Genomic DNA, 21,471 nt, shown 5'->3' on the forward strand with positions numbered 1-21,471 from the left:
GCTCAGAGTAAATTAAAAAGATAGTAACTGATTGAATCTTGTCTAAAAATACACGTTAAAAGTATGAAATGGAGAATTTTTTTTATATATGTATAGGAACCTCCGTTAAAAAGGAAACTAGGGTTCTTGATTAAAAATCTGTTATAAAATCGTTAAAAAAAGGATATGGATTCAAAATGATATTTTCTTGAAAGAGTTACGCGAATAATAAAAAGAAATAATTTTCATGTTTTCGATCTGGTTTTTTCACAGAATCAAAGTCTACGATAAGATCGCCACGTGGATCATCGAGATAACTTAGAAGAGATATTGTTCTATCAATTGTGCTAAAATTCATTGTTAACTGCGTTTCACTAATCGCAAATTTGAATAATTAAACCGTAATTATAAAATTAATCGTTGAACGCAGTCAGCGTTATTAAAGGTGAATTTTATATGAGGGAAAATATATATTAAGATTGCCAATCGTTTAACCGATGTATTCTTTGCTGAAAAAAAAAACAAAGAAGAAAAGAAGGTAAATTATAATGTCAATCGATTTACACGCAATTTCATGCGAATTTCTACTTGGCTGTTGTTCTTCCTTTCGGAGAATGAAATATCGTCGACGAAGGAGAATGAAAACACAAACTTTATGCCTTTTAGGTGAAAGTTTTTTACAAGAAACGAAGATCAACCCGGTAAGAAACAAGGTCGGAAGCTTCGGAAACTACACGTGCATTATTGTGTGTATACGTCGTACGCATTACGATATACCGGTTAAACTAATTGTAATTGTTGTCGCGATGGTAATAGATTCTAATTAATCGAGGTATATTTTTCTCTCGGTGCCGATGCACGGCCTGTAACAGGTGCACACCTTGCCCTTTCGTCTGTTTTTTTATAGATCGAGCAATAAACGTCTTGTTTCAACAGAAGAACTGTTTTATTTACTTCCGGATCACGTGACGAGGAGTTTATCTTTTTTAGTGGAGGTGCAAAAGGAAAAAAAGAAGGGGAAGATACGGAGTACGATTATCTTATCGCTGAAGATATGTATGCTGCACAAGTACAAAATTAGTGCTTTAATTTAGAATAATTTGAAATATTGGAATATAACATTGAACGACAACTTTGTATTTCTTAAAAATTCACCCACTCATAGATGTTCACATCTTGCAGGAAATTGCTTCACCTACGAATTATCATCATAAGTATTACACTTTTAATGCTTCTTACATTTTTATCTATCATGTATATAAACATTATGTGCACTCTCCCATTCAAAATTTCTCACAAATGCATAAACATCCTTGGCCCACTTATCATAAATATGAAAGCTAAATCTAATTCTTCTCCTAACACGTTGGAATCCATAGTTTGTTGTAGACGCCCATTATTCACCTTTCCTACCTACCTGCACCGTCCAGTCGTCCCTTTAGCTAGATCCACGGATTATCGATCCAGAGAAGGTCAGTACCAAACCGCATCAGACGAGACAGCATCAACTCTCAATAGCGCGCTCCTAGAGAGAAAGAACGACAGACCCTTCTCCTTTCTCGTCATTGATTCCACTGCTAGGATGCCTGCGTGGCTACCGAGGGGCGTGCGTTTACACTCGCGGCGCTCAGCCAGTGAACAACGTGACGCCGAGCCGAGCATTTCGTCGCGTGCATTCACCTTCTTACATTCGTCCTGCTCAGCTCATCTTAACTGTGCTCCCGTTGTGAAAGTTTCGACACAAAACGAACACTGTCAAACGAAATCAGAGTGCGACAAGACTGTGCCAATACAGGAAATCACCGGTTCCGCAAATAGAAAGAGGCTATTTGGCGGTCACTGCTAGATCTTAGTAGGAAACGACACTCACGTACGTCTTTTGGCTGTCTATTTTTGTGATTCAGTGAGACGGAAGATTTTATGTCTTCTTTCAGATTTATTGATTTTTTTCTGTTTCAATAGCGAAAAGGTTCAGAAAAGATACGATTGACACAGAGCGACAGTGATCGATACAGAGGTTTTTATTTAAAAAAAAAACTGCGAGTGATTTTGAAGTTTAATAGAGTAGAATTAGGATGCTTGTAAATATCCAAATACATCGGTGTATGTTGTCATAAGGGTCTGGGAATTTATGATAGAATCTTTTGAATAACACGGTGTCATTCACGGGTTTCCTATTGTGTGGATCTTGAGAGGATGATTGATGAATTTTCTACATTTCCAATGAGCGTGTCATATACGAGATGTTTGATTTATGAGTAGTAAAAAATTCAACGGCGAGTTTTGTATTTGACAAATATATATTACTTTTATTTTAATGAATGGCGATGGTGTTGGAAAATTAGTTACTGGAGAAAAGTTAGAATCTGAGGTTGATACTTTTGTGTATCAATGTATCAATGATTAATTAAGTCTGTTGAGAGTCTTCTTTCAACTTCGTTAATTTTTTGAATTGTATGTGAAGTATATAAGTGGGCATGAATGATGAACTACGAGACTTTTGTAATGTAATACATTCTGATTGTATCAGAGAATGGTGATAACGTTCTGAAGTTGATTAGTGGAGGAAAATTTAAAATGTACAGTGGATGCTTTTGATTAATTTTAACGTCGACAGAAGTGCTTTTGACGAGTGCAGCAACTTTTCAAGCGAGCTAGCATGAGACTAGGTCGTGTCATTTGTTGGAGATTTCACGTCGTCGTTTGTTAATGATTCTGATTACTTCCTCATTGCCGTGTGGATAGGTATAAAGGATAGTTGAGCATCAAGAAAATTACTGCACGAGAATTCTATAAAATTCTCTGCACCCACTTGTCAAAACAAAGAATATCTGTAAATAAAATTTCTCGCTCTTAAAGTTGTTCTTTCCGGAAAATTTAATTCACCATCTTATACTACATTCATGTCGTTGATGCGAATTTATATCATTCAAAAAAATATGATTTCTAATGTACTTTCTTCGTGTAATTTTACATTTTGTCAAATTATTTTAATTGCTTTGCTTTCTGTATGTCTCTTAATCTACACATAGACAAATACTTGACGATTTCTTCAAATTTAACAATTTAGCAACTATCTACTGTTGTGAAATATCTAATATATGTCTAACAATCATCCAGCGATACCAATACACCTCATTAAAAATTAGTTGTTTCTCCCCGCATTTATATGTATTTTAAAATTCAGGAAACTTTTGAGACAAAATACCTGAGGAAATCTTGTTAATTTCTTAGATACACGACCCAGTGGTTATACTGGTAAATACCTCCACTTCTTTTTGTACAATTTCATTCTCTATTCGATATATTCTTCATTATCTCAGCTCTATTCTTTATTCGATGAATCGTACAGTCAATCAACTGGACTCTAAACAAGTTGTGAACATGTTGATCATTCTTTAAGAAGTAGGAAGCGAGTCTGAGTAATGAGTTCTTCCAATTTCTCTTCGAACCAATAAATATCGCTTGACCAACAATCTTTGAAAGTTAAGTTCTATTTGAATTTCAGACGAGTAACGATTGCACGAGCGAATGTTGACGTTTGATCGAATATACGAGTAGCATAAAAATATTTGGAAGACCATTGCCCTCGTTTCATTTAATTCCTGACAAGATACCTGAGCGCGTAGACAAAAGTATTGGTGTCTTAACTAGAAACTTTTATCTCTTGAATTGATCATCCGAAAATTATTATAATAGCACCGATCTAAAGATATAGAAACTCTAAGATGAGACGGATATTTATAAAAAATATGACGAAATGATCTAAGAAAATTAGTTTGCGATGGCTAGAAATTACATATTTGTCACAATATCACGACAGTAAAAAAAGAAACCTCATCGAATCATTTTCAATGATCATCGTTCTATAATCTAATCGTATGTGAGAAAGAAATAAACAAAGGTCTATAACAATGTATTCTTATATAATTCTTGGTATTCTGTAATTCAGTGATTCTCAATTCCACGAAATCCTTAGACACGCAACGTTTTATATTATCCGAATAAATAATATTTAGTATTTGTATTTACTTATGTAAGAAATGTAAGAAATGCGCAGAGAAGATTTGAAAATAATATAACAAAATAGAAAGGGATAGTTCAACACGTATGTTCTTCTCACGCGCCAATCGAAGATATCTTCCGTTTTTTCGTTGACCTTACGATCCACTCGCACACACACATAGAGTCGTCCCTGCTAGGAACTAAAGCGTCGCGTCGCAGCTTCGACATCGGCATCAGTATCGGTATCGACATCGGCATCGGCATCGGCATCGACATCGTCAATTCCAAGAGTCTTTGTACTTTTGCCGTGGTTATATTCCATTCCTGCATTTATTTATAATGGACTTCTCACCTCCAAATTTGAAAATTGTTAATGGACAGTCGATGAGCGTTTTAAATATAGCTACATACTTTGGCACATTAAGGATTTCAATTTTGAGTTAAGTGCTGGGATTATTTAAGGAGGATCCGTGACTAAGAAAAGGTTACGAATCGCTGCTCTAATCCATTCATCTTACCAACAGGTCACGCATTTTGCTCTCAACACAACGCAGTTAGACACTGGTTCAAACTGTTCAATGCTGCTTATTACTATACTATTATTCACGGTATTGAGAAAACTAATTCAGCTATATCATCATTAGTGATGAATCGTCAGGTGATCATAATTGGATTAAATATAATTTTTAAGCGACGCCAATTGCCATCAACATTAAAGCGAAAATCGATAATTAACGACCGTTAGTCGATGAATATTAATATGTTAAGATCGATCAAAGATTGAACGTAATCTGATCGTGGTAATTCCATGCGCTCCAAAAGAAAGAGTTTTCATATATTATGTAGATTCTTTTGTATCGGTATAATGATTTCCGGAAGAAAACACGTATGAGTCTGAGAAGTCACGAAACCAAACTGATTCTATTTTTGTCTATTTTCCAATTCCATTGCCACGGAAGCTGAATAGCGCACCGAAACTTTAACGTGAATTTTAAAGACTAACATTTATAATATCGTCATTTTTCTGACTTTGCAAGTTATGAATTTGAAGTGTGTGCCTTCTGAATAGCTCATATGTCACTTCTTTTTTATAGAGAAGCAAAATTATTTGTCGATTAGCATTATTAGACTGCACGTGACATATCTATCGTATATCTTTGGGTTTAATTAATTCTGAAGAACTTCGTTCTTTAGGCGCTTGTATCGTCTGTTCTGCGTGATGAGAATCAAACTAAAAATTTCATATTATAATGTTATTTGTATTATAGAAAACTTTAAATATTACTTGTAGAGTTAGAAAGAATTAATTAAGAAGAAATTAACTTGTAGAAATCTGGGGCAATGTTTAACTTTTCAATTACCTATTTATATTCGTCTATATATTGCGTTCGCTATTAAAGAAAAATCTATCGTGAAAGAACACGTCAGGTGCACGATAATTTCGTAATATTTATATTCCAATAAAACCATTTAACTGCCTTTGTCAAAGAAAATATGAGTAATTCTAATCGATGAAAAACGAGAATATTGGAAGTATGATAATGACTACATTATAACATATGCCATTACATAATAATAAATGTATAATGTAATACGAATTACATAATGGCAGTGCTATAAATGAATAATATGTCGACTATGTAATGGTATGGAGAAACAAGTTATGAGAACAGAGTTAATTAGCTGTATTTTAATACGGTGCTTCGAGATAGAATAAGATATTCTTACTTCTGAATATGTTTAGTTAGTTAAAATTATGCGAAGGCGTTCCTATCATTTATATTTGCCATTGAAAATTAACCAGAACCTATTATCTCACATTTTGTAATCGGTATTATTATAATTGATTTTATTATTCTTTACAATCCAAACTTTAAATGAAATTCAATTGCTTTCACGTTCTATAAAGTAATCAGAACATTTAGAAAGTAAAAAAGGATGCTCTAACTATAGCGAACGATTCGTGCAACCGCAGGAAGTCTCTTTTGTTTCTATGCTCCTTAACTTTCATAAGCTAACATTAACAAGACTAAAGTCGAAATATTTTTTAAACTAATAGGCTTTAGACAATCAATAGCTTCTATTTCCCATATTTTTGTTTTTGCAGAATATTCCAAATAATTTGATAATTCATTTTACATTTACATCGTTGCACTTACGAAAAAATTGAAATTATAAACAAGAAATAGGTTCCCTATATCATTTATCTCCCCCCTCTCGAACATTCTGATTTAACTTCAGTGAAACTAAAGATACGATTTGTTTTAGTTGTATAAATCATTCACACTATAGAATCGACCTACTTCGAAACAATGGAAGGAGACATACTTACTCCACTCCAACGAGTCGATTCTATTTCTTTTCTCGTGCGTAGCTTTTATAAATAATCCAATTGCATTGCTCGAAGGGCACGCGAGTAATGTGCGGTTATCTCGACCGGGACACATATCCCCGTAATTTTTCTCGTGTCTAGCGTGAAGTTTACTCGTTTGAGTACCGTTAGAACCCATATCGGCTACGGCACAGCCGGAGGAGAATGGTTTCGGGCGTAAAATTTGATGATGATGCTGGCTTGCCACAGGAACTCGAGGTCAATGACTTTCTAAATGTGACTCTATGCAGGACAAATACGTTAATATTACTTATGCACGATTATGTTGATCGTGTACTGAATTTCTATTTTTAGAGTGTTGCGACAACCACCTGACACATTAAATTTCATTAAGTGTTTCAAAACAAACAGGTTTTTTGGTTCACTTTGATGATTAGACACAGCTTATCCGAATTAAAGATTTTGTTATTAATGATATCAATGATGAAATGTAGAATTTCATGTCTTTATTCCGCTTATTTTAGACTTTTGATCATTCGTTGGCGATAATGATGTTTATCTTAACATTTGGATATACATACATGTAATCGTTTCAATTAATTTTACGAATACGATTCTCCTCCAAATTTTTAATCATCGTTCGTTTTTACTTGTTATCGCTTCAATTCTTTCGTTTCCACTTAGCTCGTATTTGTTGTACAATTTGATAATAACTTGATATGACGATTTATAATAACAATATTACGAATTGGTTTCTTATTAGCGGGCCCAAAGGAGAATCGCAGAATTGATGCTACTGTAATAAGAGGAGGAACTGAGAGAAAAACGATGGAGATTCTGGGAGTGAAATTCGCTCCGTTAAACGTTCCATTAAATCGAAGATTAGAAACGCTCTCAGCCGCGCTTTGGATCCTAATTTTCGCATTTGGAAATTTCGCGGGATATATTCTCACCGCCTATTTTCTTTTCTTTACCCAAACCATGCGCTACTTCATATTGCTTTACTTCATCTGGATGTATTACGATTGGAACAAGTTCGATGTAGGCGAAATACGGTAAGTTCGACATTCGTTTACTTATTTATTTATTTATTTATTTTATTTGCAAGCTTCAGCCCTATGTTACAAAATGAACAAAAAGAACTACATTTTTAAACGTAGAAGTAAAGGAATAAATACGGAAAATAACGTAATATAATAACTTGTTAAGAGTTACATTACTGCAAAGCTTGCCGATGAATATGTAGAAAGAACCAAAGAAGAATTTAAGTTGGCTAGAAATATCATTACATATCTGCGACATTTTTTAGAAAAATTTATATTAAAATCTTATCATTTGATAAATTTGATTTAGATAACTAATCGATAATATACCTTCGCCTTATATAAACGAATAAATAAGGAGTGAAACGCGATTTTATACGCACGTTGAATAAGAATCGTACAAAAAATTGATTCGATTCAGTTATGTGGAATGATTAGCATTTTACTTCTTTGATTAGATAAAACGTCATTTATATTGGAGATTCATGTTAATAAGTTTTATCCATAATATATGCTGTTTCGAGCGAACTGTATGCAGCGAAAATTTCATTTGAATATTGAATCCGTTTATTTATATAATCATCGACGCAGATGTGACTTAACGAGTTGGATTTCTGTACTACAGGCGAAAATTCCTGCGGTGGATTAGGAGCTGTGCGTGGAGCCGATACTTCTGTAACTACTTTCCTATAAAATTAGTGAAAACCACTGACTTGGATCCGAACAAGTTGTATTTATTCTGTAGTTTTCCGCATGGGGTCCTATCGTCAGGAATTTATGGCGCATTCGGAACAGATATCATCGGCTGTAGAGAACTTTTCCCGGGTGTCGAATTTAGAGTCGTCGTACTGAACCAACATTTTAAAGCGCCGCTTTTCCGCGAGTATTGTCGCGTCAACTGTACGTATCATTTATTACTTTTTATTTGTCCATCACATATAAATAGCTGGTGCAGTTATATATCTCATGTAACAAAAAAACGTAGGATAAATGATACTTCATAATTGAAATGTTTTAGACTGTTTTTATGATGTACCTAGTATACAAATATTAATATACGCATATGCTATTGCCGGATAATTTCTGTTATTTGTTAAATAACAAAGTATTAAATCACTGTAGCAAGCAATAATATATAGCACCGATATTCTTTCTTTATCTCCAGAAACATTTCTTAAATGGTCATTCCACGAAATGTAGTAGATTTCTTTTTGAATTTATCCGACTTCTGTAATTTTATATTTTTATAATTTTATATTTCGCCACCAATGATTTACTATGGTTTAATTAAAATGTAGGCGCTCTTGGAAGCAGTTCAGAAACCTTGACACAGCAACTATCAACGAGACCTCCGCCACCATACACCGGAAAGGCGACAGTTCTGATCGTCGGTGGAGCGGCAGAAGCATTCGAATGTAAGCCGGGCACTTATCGCATCCTAATAAAAAGGAGGAAAGGCTTCGTAAAGCTCGCGCTGAAAAATGGGTTAGAATTATCATTGTTTTCGTTGATTCGAATCATAAGCTCATGAGAAAATGAAACAATAGAAACCTTGTTTGTTTGAATGTTGAAACCCTACGCAAATGTAATTCCCCCCCGCATAAAGTATACTCGCCTTTAACCTTTAACTTATTAAAATTTTTATCAGTATGCATAAATTAATTGAGTCTCGACGAAACGAATCGCTAATTCACAATGAAATTAACCCTCAGCTGACATCTGTGCATTAAAATAGATAATTTTACTTTATATTCTATGGTTTGCGTGATAAGTGTCATTGACGAACTTTATCGGATAAAGTAGAAGACTACGATAAAGACTCAATAAAGTCCACTGTACAATTGTGTATCACGATTCCAATTTTTTGATCGTTAAACTGCCGATTTTTGTGCAAATTCCGATTTTTACAAATCTAATCAAACAACTACATAGAAATTTATTTCATCCACTGTATGTTATATTTTTGGTATTTTGTATAGTTTTGTTCATTGTGTGACGCTGCACATTTTTGCAACTTTAAATTCTCTCTAAATGCATAGAATATCGCGGTACAATGATAAGCACTATGACTCAACAATCGACTGAGCGTTTGAGGGTTAACCACGGTATTGCAATTACAATATCGTTGAAACTCATGGAATTCATATGTTTCAGAAACCCTCTGGTTCCTGTCTGTTCATTCGGAGAAACGGATATTTACGATCAATTGACCTGGCCAGATGGCTCATACATGAAGAGATTACAGGAGTACATTCGTAAGAAAATCGGTATAGCGCCGATTCTACTGGTCGGTCGAGGATTCTTCCAATACACTTTCGGTCTTATCCCTCGACGGAAGCCAATTACTGTCGTTGGCAAGTATTCAAAGCTGAGAAATATCTTGCTCTATAACACAATAACCTTTCAAGTAATATAATTTTACGGAGGAGATGTTGGTGTTTGGAATACGTTTGAAAATTTTTATTTTCTCATAGAGGAAATTCCAAGCTTCTTTAATGCTAATTAATTTTTTTTCTCAGTCGGCAGTCCAATGGAGTTACCAAAGATAGAAGAACCAACGAGAGAACAAGTCGAGGAATATCACGAGAAATTCGTCAAGCACCTGGTAAACTTTTTCGAAAACGAGAAACACAAGTACATCGAAAACGCGGATTCGGTGCATCTTGAGTTCGTATAGTGTTATCACGAAATAATCATCATTTATAACGGACCCGCGCAGTGATTGTTCGAAGGACCAAGAAATTGCTCAATTATAAACGTACAACGTATATTTATGTATTAAATAAGTTTTAAGATGTGAAATAGTTGAGCAGAGAATGGACAATTGTTAGGCGATGTAGTCAATTTGATAATTACGTGTCTTAAGAACGTTGCATAGAAAAGAACCAATAGAGTTATGGTATCATGAATAAGGACCGAAGAGCTATACAGTATGTCCAGTTTAAATGTACGCACGTTACCATACCTTCAGTTGTTAGAAATATGAATAAACTTCTGTATGAAGGTTTTATTGTCGAAGAAAACTTTCCAAATTTTGTTTAATCTGTTTCATTGAATCCATCGTTTAATTCATCATCGAATGGAATAACTTTTATACGAAGAGTACGTTTGCATTTTTAATAGTTGAAGAAACAATAGCATTCAGATGTATGTATTTAAACTGAACATATTCCATAAACAATTATACTTTTTCCATATGTAATTATACTTTTACACAGGAACATATATATTTCGTGAGATGCTGTTGTTAAGAATTTTTAGGATCTCGCAATGCCGAAACAGAATATTGTAGATATTACATTCGTAAGCAACATAAATTGATCTACTTGTCATGCATTGTTCCACCCTGTTAGGGTTTTAAGTTCGAATCAGAAGATATTAAATACGTTCTTAGCGAGCACTTCTCTTCGATGATTGCTTGTACGAAAGCAGGGATTTTAAGAATCATTTATATTACAATAATTGTACATATGCATAAAGCAGATAACAGAGAATGTAAATTAGAATAGTTGCTATGTACTCTGTGCATGCGATTTGGTGACAAACCTGTAGTGTCTACTTTTTTGTAATATTCATAGAATCTTACGTGACTTTTAAAATGCCCTATTTCTTTGGGCTTCTAGGAAGATATACATAAATACAATAGAAAAATGCGTTTGCACGAGGTGATAAATAATCACACGCGTAGCATGCAAGCCTCGTATTTGTCAGTAAGCGAAAAATGACTGCGATCTTTCGCAGTATCGCTGATAAACATATGTACAAACATATTTGTTGATCAAATGAAATGGACCATTTCTTGTATATATAGCAATCTTTGTTACAAACAAAACAGAGTCTTTTATACAAAACATTTATTGTTAGAAATTGTTAGAAAGATTCATACAAATTGTTATGCACTACAATGCGATATAGTATGTGCACGTCCTTGATTCAGTGGTTAAATTAATTGAAGTTGTCGCGATGATAATACAGTAAATACGAATAATTAATCGAAGTATATTTTTCTTTTGGTATTGGTGCACTCTATTAGATGCACACCTGTCCCTTTCGTCCGTTTCTCTTTTTTTTTATATGTATATATATATCGTGCGATAAACATATTGCCAGAACAGAAGAATTGTCTGATACGCTTCTAATACACGCGATAAGGAGTTTGACCATTTTACTGGTGATATGGAAGGAAAAAAAGGGAAAGATATGGAGTACGATTATCTTATTGATAAAGATACTTCTATTCTACTGAAGCCTAAAATTGCTGCTTTACTTCTGAACAATTATTTTTGTTTAATTAGTGTCTTTGAATAATTATGCCGATAGAATATAACGTTACAAGACACATTTGTGAGGCAATTACTAATGGAAAATATTTCCTATTAAATACTGTGCAGAAGATTCAATGGAGAATTTTATGAAATTTTTTGCTTACAGGACATTCGGGAAATTTTACCAGATTGCTACAATAACAAGTATGAGTAACAACAATACAGTACAGATGAAGTTTGGAAGCTTCTATCCGTCAGAAAGTGGAATGTCAAAAGATCGCAATCCTTATACGTATTCCTAAACTCAGCATGTTTAACTTTCCTTATTTTGTTTCTTCTCCTTAATTTAATTAAAAAAGTTCATAATCTCGGTAATGGAAAAATTGATACCGCTGTTATTAGCTTAAGAGATTTTTGTCCTTCTTTTTGTATTTCTTTTTTGAAAAATTCAACCACGCATAAATGTTCACATTTTGCAGAAAATTGCTCTACCTACTAATTCTCATAATAAGTATTACATTTTTTAACTTTAATACTTCCTACATTTTTGTCTATCACGTAGATAATCATTGCGTGCACTCTCCCATCCACAAATTCCAATAAATGCATAAACATTCTCGGCCCACTTATCATAAATATGAAATCTAAATCTAGTAATCGTTAAAATCCTTTTCCCAACTCTTCCGTCCATAGTGTGTTGCAGGCGCCCATTACTCACCCTTTGCAACTACCACCGCCCAGTCGTTCGATCAGTTGGATCAACCTATTATAGATCAGGACTAAACTGCATCAGACTAGCATTCAACATTTCATTCCTACGCCGAAAGAAAGGCGAAGCCTTCTCCTCTCTCGTCATTGATTCACCCCTGTCCAAAAAATGCTGCTTAGCTACAGAGAAACACGTGATTGCGTTCGCGAACTCTTGCAAATGCCGCTTAGAGTACACAGCGTGACGCTGAGCCGCGTATTTCGTCGCGATCATTTATCTTCTCTGTCTCTAGTATCACAACGCACCATAACTGTGTAGTAAACGGAAATCGCCCAATTCGCAAATAGACAGAGGCTATTTGGCCGTCACTGATAAACTGTGCTAAGAAACGACACTCAGGTACGTTCCTTCATAATCTAGTTTTTAGATACGGTGCAACGGAGAACCTTACTTATTCTTGTCGCTTCATTGACTTTTTCAAATAGATTTAGACAAAATGTGATTTGGGACAGTCGAAGAGTTTCTTCGATTTAAAGAAACCGTGAGTAACTTTGAACATTAACATAAAGGAAATCAGATACTTGTAAATATTAAAATAACTTGATAGTTTGTAAGCATTAAGAAACATTGGTGTGGCTGCAGCTACTTCTCTTGAAAACAAAAAAAAATAAAATAAAATCTTGCATCGCCTATTCTGTTCGCCAGATTTAGCACCGTGTGATTATTTTTTGGCGTTGCGACTTAATGTAATAACGTAAGGGAAACGTTATAGCGATATTGAAGACATTCGGATGGTTGACGATGGATCTTCAAAGACATTACATAAAAAGAGGTGCAAAGATTGTCCGATACATTAGCTAGCAATGCAATTCAGTATATCATCGCAGAAGGAAAGTGAATCAAATAAAGCAAAACATTTTCTTCAAAACAATTCCTCTGATATGTCGTTACAAATGTTCGGAACTGAAGATTCTGTTATTTGTGATAGCAATGACGAAATATAGAATTTGATATCTTTATTCTGCTTATTTCAGGCTTTTGATCATTCGTTGGCGATAATGATCCGTTTCATTATTTTATCATTTGGATATACATACATGTAATAGTTTCTATTAATGTTATGAATACGATTCTCATTCAAATTTTTAATCATCGTTCGTTTTTACTTCTCCTCACTCCGATTCATTCGTTTCCAATCCCTTCGCTCGTATTTATTGTACAATTTAATAATTGCTTGGTATGAGAATTTATAATAACGATAGTACAAATTGGTTTATTATTAGCTAGGCCGAAGAAGAATCGCCGAATTGATATTACCGTAAAAAGAGGAGGAACTCAGAAAAAAACGATGGAGATTCTGGGAGTGAAATTCGCCCCGTTAAGCGTACCATTAAATCGAAGATTAGAAACGCTCTCAGCCGCGCTTTGGATCCTAATTTTGGTATCTGGATATTTCGCGGGATATATTCTCACCGCCTATTTTCTTTTCTTCACCCAAACCATGCGCTACTTCGTATTACTTTACTTCGTCTGGATGTATTACGACTGGAACAAGTTCGATGTAGGCAAAATACGGTAAGTTCGAAACATTTATTTATTTATTTATTTATTTTATTTGCAAGCTTCAGCCCTATGTTACAAAATGAACAAAGGGAACTACATTTTTAAACGTAGGAGTAAAGGGATAAATACGGAAAATAACGTAATATAATAACTTGTTAAGAGTTACATTACTGCAAAGCTTGTCGATGAACATGTAGAAAGAACCAAAGAATTCGAGTTGGCTAGAAATACCATCACACGTCTGCGACATCTTCTAGATATTCGAAGATTTATATTAAGATCTTATCATGTGATAAATGTGATTTAGATATCGAATCGATAATACTCCTTCTCGTTACATAAACGAGTAAATAAGGAGTGAAACGCGCATTGATACGCACGTTGGACGAGAATTATTGAAAGAATTGATTAAAATCAGTTACAAAAATAGAATAAACATTTTATTTTTTTGATTAGACAAAACTTGGTTTATATTAAAGATTCATAGTAACAAATTTTATCCATAATATATGCTGTTCCTGAGCGAACTGTCTGCAATGAAAATTTCATTTGAATACTGATGCCGTTTATTTATACAATCATCGGCGGAGATGTGACTTAACGAGTTGGATTTCTGTACTACAGGCGAAAAATCCTGCAGTGGATTAGAAGCTGCGCGTGGAGCCGATACTTCTGTAACTACTTTCCTATAAAATTAGTGAAAACCACTGATTTGGATCCGAACAAGTTGTATTTATTCTGTTGTTTCCCGCATGGGATCCTATCGTCAGGAGTTTATGGCGCTTTCGCAACAGACATCATCGGCTGTAGAGAACTTTTCCCGGGTCTCGAATTTAGGGTCGTCGTACTTGATCAACTCTTTAAATCGCCGCTCTTCCGCGAGTATTTGCACTTCAACAGTATGTATTATTCATTAACTATTATTTCACCACGCATTGTAAACGCATGCGCATGTACTTACACCATTCCTCATAAGTATTGCGACACTTTGTTTCATTAACACCTTTGAATTTTATCACAGCGTACATGAGGATAATTAATTAATAATTCAGCAAACAGTATTCGTTATCTTTTATAGAATCAATAGATTACAAATTTTCATTAAATATTGAGAAACATGGCAATAATGATTTTTACTATTTGTTAAATAAAGTAGAAATTTGCTACATTTACATTTACATATAAATACCTCTTTTTGGAATGAATAGATGAAAAATATATTTTACTTAGTAATACACACATATATTTTCTACTTGTTCTACATGTCTACGCAATACTGCATAGCTCTACTGTTCAAATATCGTTGCTTGGATTTATATTCACAACCTACCTATCAATTTAGAAGAAACTTCTCCGTCTGATTTACAATTCAGAAATTAAAGAATCCGGAAGGAAGAAGCTTGCCAAGTAACAATATGGTTTTTACATGTTTTAATGATTTCTAACGTTAATTTTACTAACGGATGTTGCATCTTAAATCGATTCATAATATCATTTAATACGAAGAGTAAAACATTGCACCATTTTTTACAAATACATCTCGTCTGAGACATGTAAATATCTGTTGTTTGTTAATGACGATCATTTCTGAACGCGATGTGTATTTTTTCGAATCTGTTTGTGCAAAAGTGTGATCGCCACCGGTATAAAGTGGCTCTAGCGTAAGAAACATATTTTATAAGTGAAATACTGTGAACTGCTTGTACAATGTACCTACTATACAACTGTTAATACGCATACCTTATTGCTGTCTAATTTTTGTTAATGAAATGACGAAGTCATAAAACACGAAGTCCAAGTTCCTAACATTTCTTAAATCATCAACGATTTCTTTTTGGTTGTTGACTTCTCTAATTTTACAACTCAGCTATTTTGCTACCAAATAACTATTATGATTCAACCATTTAATTATGACTCATTTTAAATCTGTAAATAAATAGGCGCCCTTGCTAGCAGTGCAGAGTGTATAAAACAACAACTATCGACGAGACCTTCGCCACCGTTCACGGGAAAGGCGACGGTTCTGATCCCCGGCGGAGCGGCAGAAGCATTCGAATGTAAACCGTGCACTTATCGCATCCTGATAAAAAGGAGGAAAGGCTTCGTAAAGCTCGCGCTGCAAAATGGGTCCGTATAATCTTTCTTTTCGTACACTCGTATCTTAATCTCATGAAAACCTAAAACATTAGAAACCTCGTCTCTTTGAACATCGTGCCCGTTCACAAACCTGATTTAGCGTGCATGAAGTATAGTCGTCTTAATGTTTAATCTTTAAGTTATTGGCATATTTATTAATCGGCAGAGAAAAGAATAGTTGATGTTTAATGAAATTAACTCTTAACTAATATCCTTCGATTAAAATACTTTATTATACTTTGTGTCCTACGCTGTACATGGTAAAAGTATCTCATAGAGAAGACTATGGAAGACCAGATAAAATCCACCCTAAATCGTGCATCGTGATTTAAATTTTGTGGTCACGACACTGCTGATATTCACGCAAGTTCGTACTTTTGTAAACATAATTGAACAAATGGAACATAGTTATAATTTTAGGCAATCCACTTCATTATTGTACATTTTCGATATTTTGCATATTCTTTTATACTATGTGACACATTGTGATTTAAATTGTTACTTCCCTATAGAGACATAAATATCAGCGGTCTAATCGTGAGTATCTGTCGCTTAAAAACCGATGTGACAATGGCGGAATTCGTTTGCTTCAGAAACCCTCTGGTTCCTGTCTGCTCATTCGGAGAAACGGACATTTACGATCAACTGACCTGGCCAGATGGCTCATACATGAAGAGATTACAGGAGTACATTCGTAAGAAAATCGGTATAGCGCCGATTCTACTGGTTGGTCGAGGATTCTTCCAATACACTTTCGGTCTTATCCCTCGACGAAAGCCAATTACTGTCGTTGGCAAGTATTCAAAGCTGAGAAATATCTTGCTCTATAACACAATAACCTTTCAAGTAATATAATTTTACGGAGGAGACGTTCGTGTTTGGAATACGTTTAAAAATTTTTATTTTCTCATAGAGGAAATTCCAAGCTTTTTTAATGCTAATTAATTTTTTTTCTCAGTCGGCAGTCCAATGGAGTTACCAAAGATAGAAGAACCAACGAGAGAACAAGTCGAGGAATATCACGAGAAATTCGTCAAGCACCTGGTGAACTTTTTCGAGAACGAGAAACACAAGTACATCGAAAACGCGGATTCGGTGCATCTTGAGTTCGTATAGTGATATCATGAAATAATGATCATTCATAACTGACCCGCGCAGTGATTGTTCGAAGGACCAAGAAATTGCTCAATTATAAACGTAAAACGTGTATTTATGTATTAAATAAGTTTTAAGATGTGAAATAGTTGAGCAGAGAATGGACAATTGTTAGGCGATGTAGTCAATTCGATAATTACGTGTCTTAAGAACGTTGCATAGAAAAGGACCAATAGAGTTATGATATCATGAATAAGGACCGAAGAGCTATACAGTACGTCCAGTTTAAATGTAGGCACATTACATGTTACGTCGAGCGGCCCTCTACCTAGACCAGGCCATACACCGCGGGCCAGACGGACACCAGATGTCCGCTCATCCTTACGGCGTTCCCTCAACAGTCTTAAGGACCCATAAATAGATACATAGTCATATAGTTATAAATCCCAGCAATTTGCTAGCTAGGGTCTTTCGGACCGAACAAAGGTCTTTTTTTTATTGCTTTTTAATGATTATTGTCTATTACGGCTTAACAAGGGAAAGTTAGTTTTTCTCATGTACGATGCTTCCCACTAGCAAATTTCTATCGAGGGCGGCTAAGGCCCTTCCTAGTCCACCAACCCTCTTTTATCCAATAAAAAGCAATGTATACTGCCCTCTCTTTCCTGACCAAAAATGTCATGAACAAATCCGATGGTCCCGAGCGCTAGACACACCCATCGCTAGCTTTCCTCCGACACAGCATCGTCACCCAACCTTACTTCTCCTACGACACTAGAAGGGTCAAGTCAAAGCCTTCTCCTGCTACATCAGGAGGGTCAAGTCAACTTACTTCTTCAACACCGGTAAGAAAGTCAACTTACTTCTTCTACATACTACAACGTCGAAGTCTAACATCTAAATTTAACGTCTATTAAGTATTCTCTAGTGCTACTTCTACTCATATATTAAAATCAACTATAAGAGCCTTGCTCTATTATTCATATCTATTTTATCTTCGTGTGACAAGTTGTTATCTACGATTTATATCTACTCAACAGTGTAGTTTAAGTGTTGGAAATATATATATTTTATAATTCTGTGAATCACAGTGTTATACAAACTTAATCACCCCTATTATCTAAACGGAAATCAGGGGATCGATCAACTCGTGGTGTCGATTAGTATAATCGTAACGGGAATTTACGACTCCCGTTGACGTCTCTCCTCGCGATTGCGTCTCCCCGCGATTGGTCGAAATTACATTACAATACCTCTAATTGTTAGAAATATTAATAAACACTTGTACAAAGGTTTTATTGTCGAAGAAAACTTCCAAAATTTTGTTTAATCTGTTTCTTTGAACCCATAGTTTAATTCAACATCGAATGAAATAACTTTTATATGAAGAGCATGTTTGCATTTCTAATAGTTGAAGAGACAGTAGCATTCAAACGTATGTAGTTAAACTGAACATATTCCATATACAATTATGCTTTTTCCATATGTAATTATACTTTTACATAGAAACATATATATTTCACGAGATCCGGTCGTTGAGACTACAATAATTGCACATATGCATGAGGCAGATAACAGAGAATGTAAATTAGAATAGTTGCTATGAACTATGTACGTGCGATTTGGTGACAAACCTGTGTCTGCTTTTTTTGTAATTTTCATAGAATCTTACGTGAAGTCTAAAATGCCCTATTTCTTTGGACTTCTAGGAAGATCTACATAAATGCAATAGAAAAATGCGTTTGCACGAGGTGATAAATAATCAGACGCGTAGCATGCAAGCCTTGTATTTGTCAGTAAGCGAAAAATGACGGCGGTCTTTCGCAGTATGGCTGATAAACATATGTACAAACATATTTGTTGATCAAATAAAATGGACCATTTCTTCTATTTATAGCAACTTTTGTTAGAAACAAAACTGAGTCTTTTTTGGAAAACATCTATTGTTAGAAATGGTTAAAAAGATTCACACAAATTGTTATGCACTACAATGCGTTACAGTATATGCACCTATTCGATTCAGTGGTAAAATTAATTGAAGTTGTCGCGATGATAATACAGTAAATACAAATAATTAATCGAGGTATATTTTTCTTTTGGTATCGGTGCACGCTAATAGATGCACACTTTTCCCTTTCGCCCGTTTCTCTTTTCTTTTTTATATGTATATATGTATATATATTGTGCAATAAACATATTGCCTCAGCAGAAGAATTGTTTGATACGCTTCTGGTACACGCGTCGAGAAGTTTGACCTTTTCACTGTAGATATGGAAGGCAAAAAAAAAGGGAAAGATATGGAGTACGATTATCTTATTGCTAAAGATACTTTTACTCTACTAAAGCCTAAAATTGGTGCTTTACTTCTGAACAATAACTTTTTTTAGTTGGTGTCTTTGAATAATTATGCCGTTAGAATGTGTCGTTGCAAGACACTCCAATGAGGCAATTACTAATCGAAAAATATTTCCTATTAAATACCGTACAAGAGTTTCAATGGGGCGTTTTATGGGATTTCTTGATTACAAGACATTCGGGAAATTTTTCCAGATTGCTACAATAACAAATATGAGTAACAACACTACAGTATAGATGAAGTTTGGAAGCTTCTATCCGTCAGAAAGTGGAATGTCAAAAGATCGCAATCCTTATACGTATTCCTAAACTCAATATGTTTAACTTTCCCTATTTTGTTTCTTCTCCTTAATTTAATTAAAAAAATTCATAATCTCGGTAATGGAAAAATTGATACCGCTGTTATTAGCTTAAGAGATCCTTGTCTTTCTTTTCGTATTTCTTTCATGAAAAATTCAGCCACGCATAAATGTTCACATTTTGCAGAAAATTGCTCTACCTACTAATTATCATAATAAGTATTACACTTTTAATACTTCCTACATCATTGTCTAACACGTAGATAATCTTTGCGTGCACTCTCCCATCCATAAATTCCGATAAATGCATAAACATTCTCGGCCCACTTATCATAAATATGAAATCTAAATCGAGTAATCGTTAAAATCCTTTTCCCAACTCTTCCGTCCATAGTGTGTTGCAGGCGCCCATTACTCACCCTTTGCAACTACCACCGCCCAGTCGTTCGATCAGTTGGATCAACCAATTATAGATCAGGACTAAACTGCATCAGACTAGCATTCAACATTTCATTCCTACGCAGAAAGAAAGACGGAGCCTTCTCCTTTCTCGTCATTGATTCACCCCTGTTCAAAAAATGCTGCTTAGCTACAGAGAAACACGTGATTGCGTTCGCGAACTCTTGCAAACGGCGCTCAGAGTACACAGCGTGACGCCGAGCCGCGTATTTCGTCGCGAGCATTTATCTTCTTTCCGTCCTGCCCTGTGTTCGTTATTTCAACAGTGTTCTCCGGGGGAAGTCTGTCTCTAGTATCACAACATACCATAACAGTATCGTAAACGGGAATCGCCGACTTCCCAAATAGACAGAGACTATTCAGCAGTCACTGATAAATCGTGCTAGGAAACGACACTCAGGTACGCTCCTTCATAATCTAGTTTTGGATTCGGTGGAACGGAGAACCTTACGTCTTCTTGTAGTTTCATTGACTTTTTCAAATAGATTCAGACAAAATGTGATTTAGAACAGACGAAGAGATTTTTTGATTTAAAGAAACTGTGAGTAACTTTAACATTAACATAAAAGAATTCGGAAGCTTCTAAATATTAAAATACCTTGGTGACTTGTAAGCATTAAAATATATTACTGTTGCTGCAGCTGCTTTTCTCGAAAACAAAAACAAAAAAATAAATTCTTGCATTATCCATCCTGTTCGCCAGACTTAGTACCGTATGATTATTTTTTGGCATTGCAACTTTATGTAATAACGCAAGGGAAGCATTATGGAATCCTTATATTCAAGACAATCGGATGGTTAACGATGGATCTTCAAAGACATTACATAAAAAAAGGTGCAAAGATTATCCGATGCATTAGCTAACAATGCAATTCATTATAAAATCGCAGAAGGAACGTGATTCAAATAAAATAAAACATTTTCCCCAAAGCTATGCCCCTGATCTGTCGTTACAAAAGTTCGGAACTAAAGATTCTGTTATTTCTGATAGCAGTGATCAAATGTAGGATTTGATATCCTTATTCTGCTTATTTCCGGCTTTTGATCATTCGTTGGCGATAATGATCCGTTTCATTATTTGATCATTTGGATATAATCGTTTCGCATATAATCGTTTCTATTAATTTTACGAATACAATTCTCTTTCAAATTTTTAATCATCGATCGTTTTTACTTCTATCACTCCAATTCTTTCGTTCCCAATCCCTACGCTCGTATTTGCTGTACAATT

At 34.7% G+C, this 21,471-nt stretch overlaps 2 protein-coding genes across 2 annotated transcripts; both read left to right on the forward strand.

Annotated features, from left to right (window-relative positions):
- The first annotated feature begins 1,297 nt into the window (after positions 1-1,297).
- On the forward strand, positions 1,298-11,351 carry LOC138181527 (2-acylglycerol O-acyltransferase 1-like). Its single transcript, XM_069116374.1, has 6 exons — positions 1,298-1,451; positions 7,080-7,371; positions 7,985-8,259; positions 8,658-8,844; positions 9,514-9,713; positions 9,879-11,351. Exons 1-6 carry the CDS (start codon positions 1,313-1,315, stop codon positions 10,034-10,036), a joined length of 1,251 nt encoding a protein of 416 aa, XP_068972475.1. The 5' UTR covers positions 1,298-1,312; the 3' UTR covers positions 10,037-11,351.
- Positions 1,519-17,420, forward strand: LOC138181525 (2-acylglycerol O-acyltransferase 1-like). The gene is made up of 6 exons (XM_069116372.1): positions 1,519-1,849; positions 13,617-13,908; positions 14,521-14,795; positions 15,837-16,023; positions 16,626-16,825; positions 16,991-17,420. The coding sequence occupies exons 2-6, from the start codon at positions 13,682-13,684 to the stop codon at positions 17,146-17,148; spliced, it is 1,047 nt and encodes a 348-aa protein (XP_068972473.1). The 5' UTR covers positions 1,519-1,849; positions 13,617-13,681; the 3' UTR covers positions 17,149-17,420.
- The last annotated feature ends 4,051 nt before the right edge of the window (positions 17,421-21,471 follow it).

The sequence above is a fragment of the Bombus flavifrons genome, chromosome 7 (genome assembly GCF_040668555.2).
Source record: "Bombus flavifrons isolate JBK064 chromosome 7, iyBomFlav1_principal, whole genome shotgun sequence".
In the NCBI taxonomy this organism is placed as follows: domain Eukaryota; kingdom Metazoa; phylum Arthropoda; class Insecta; order Hymenoptera; family Apidae; genus Bombus; species Bombus flavifrons.

What these genes read in the sequence shown, in the direction of transcription:
- LOC138181527 (XM_069116374.1), top strand. Translation starts at nt 1,313, where the DNA reads ATGAAAGCTAAATCTAATTCTTCTCCTAACACGTTGGAATCCATAGTT. An exon ending in CGAGTATTGTCGCGTCAACT is followed by an intron (nt 8,260 to 8,657) that starts GTACGTATCATT and finishes ATTAAAATGTAG; the next exon opens with GCGCTCTTGGAAGCAGTTCA. An exon ending in GAAGCCAATTACTGTCGTTG is followed by an intron (nt 9,714 to 9,878) that starts GCAAGTATTCAA and finishes TTTTTTTCTCAG; the next exon opens with TCGGCAGTCCAATGGAGTTA.
- LOC138181525 (XM_069116372.1), top strand. Translation starts at nt 13,682, where the DNA reads ATGGAGATTCTGGGAGTGAAATTCGCCCCGTTAAGCGTACCATTAAAT. An exon ending in CGAGTATTTGCACTTCAACA is followed by an intron (nt 14,796 to 15,836) that starts GTATGTATTATT and finishes GTAAATAAATAG; the next exon opens with GCGCCCTTGCTAGCAGTGCA. An exon ending in AAAGCCAATTACTGTCGTTG is followed by an intron (nt 16,826 to 16,990) that starts GCAAGTATTCAA and finishes TTTTTTTCTCAG; the next exon opens with TCGGCAGTCCAATGGAGTTA.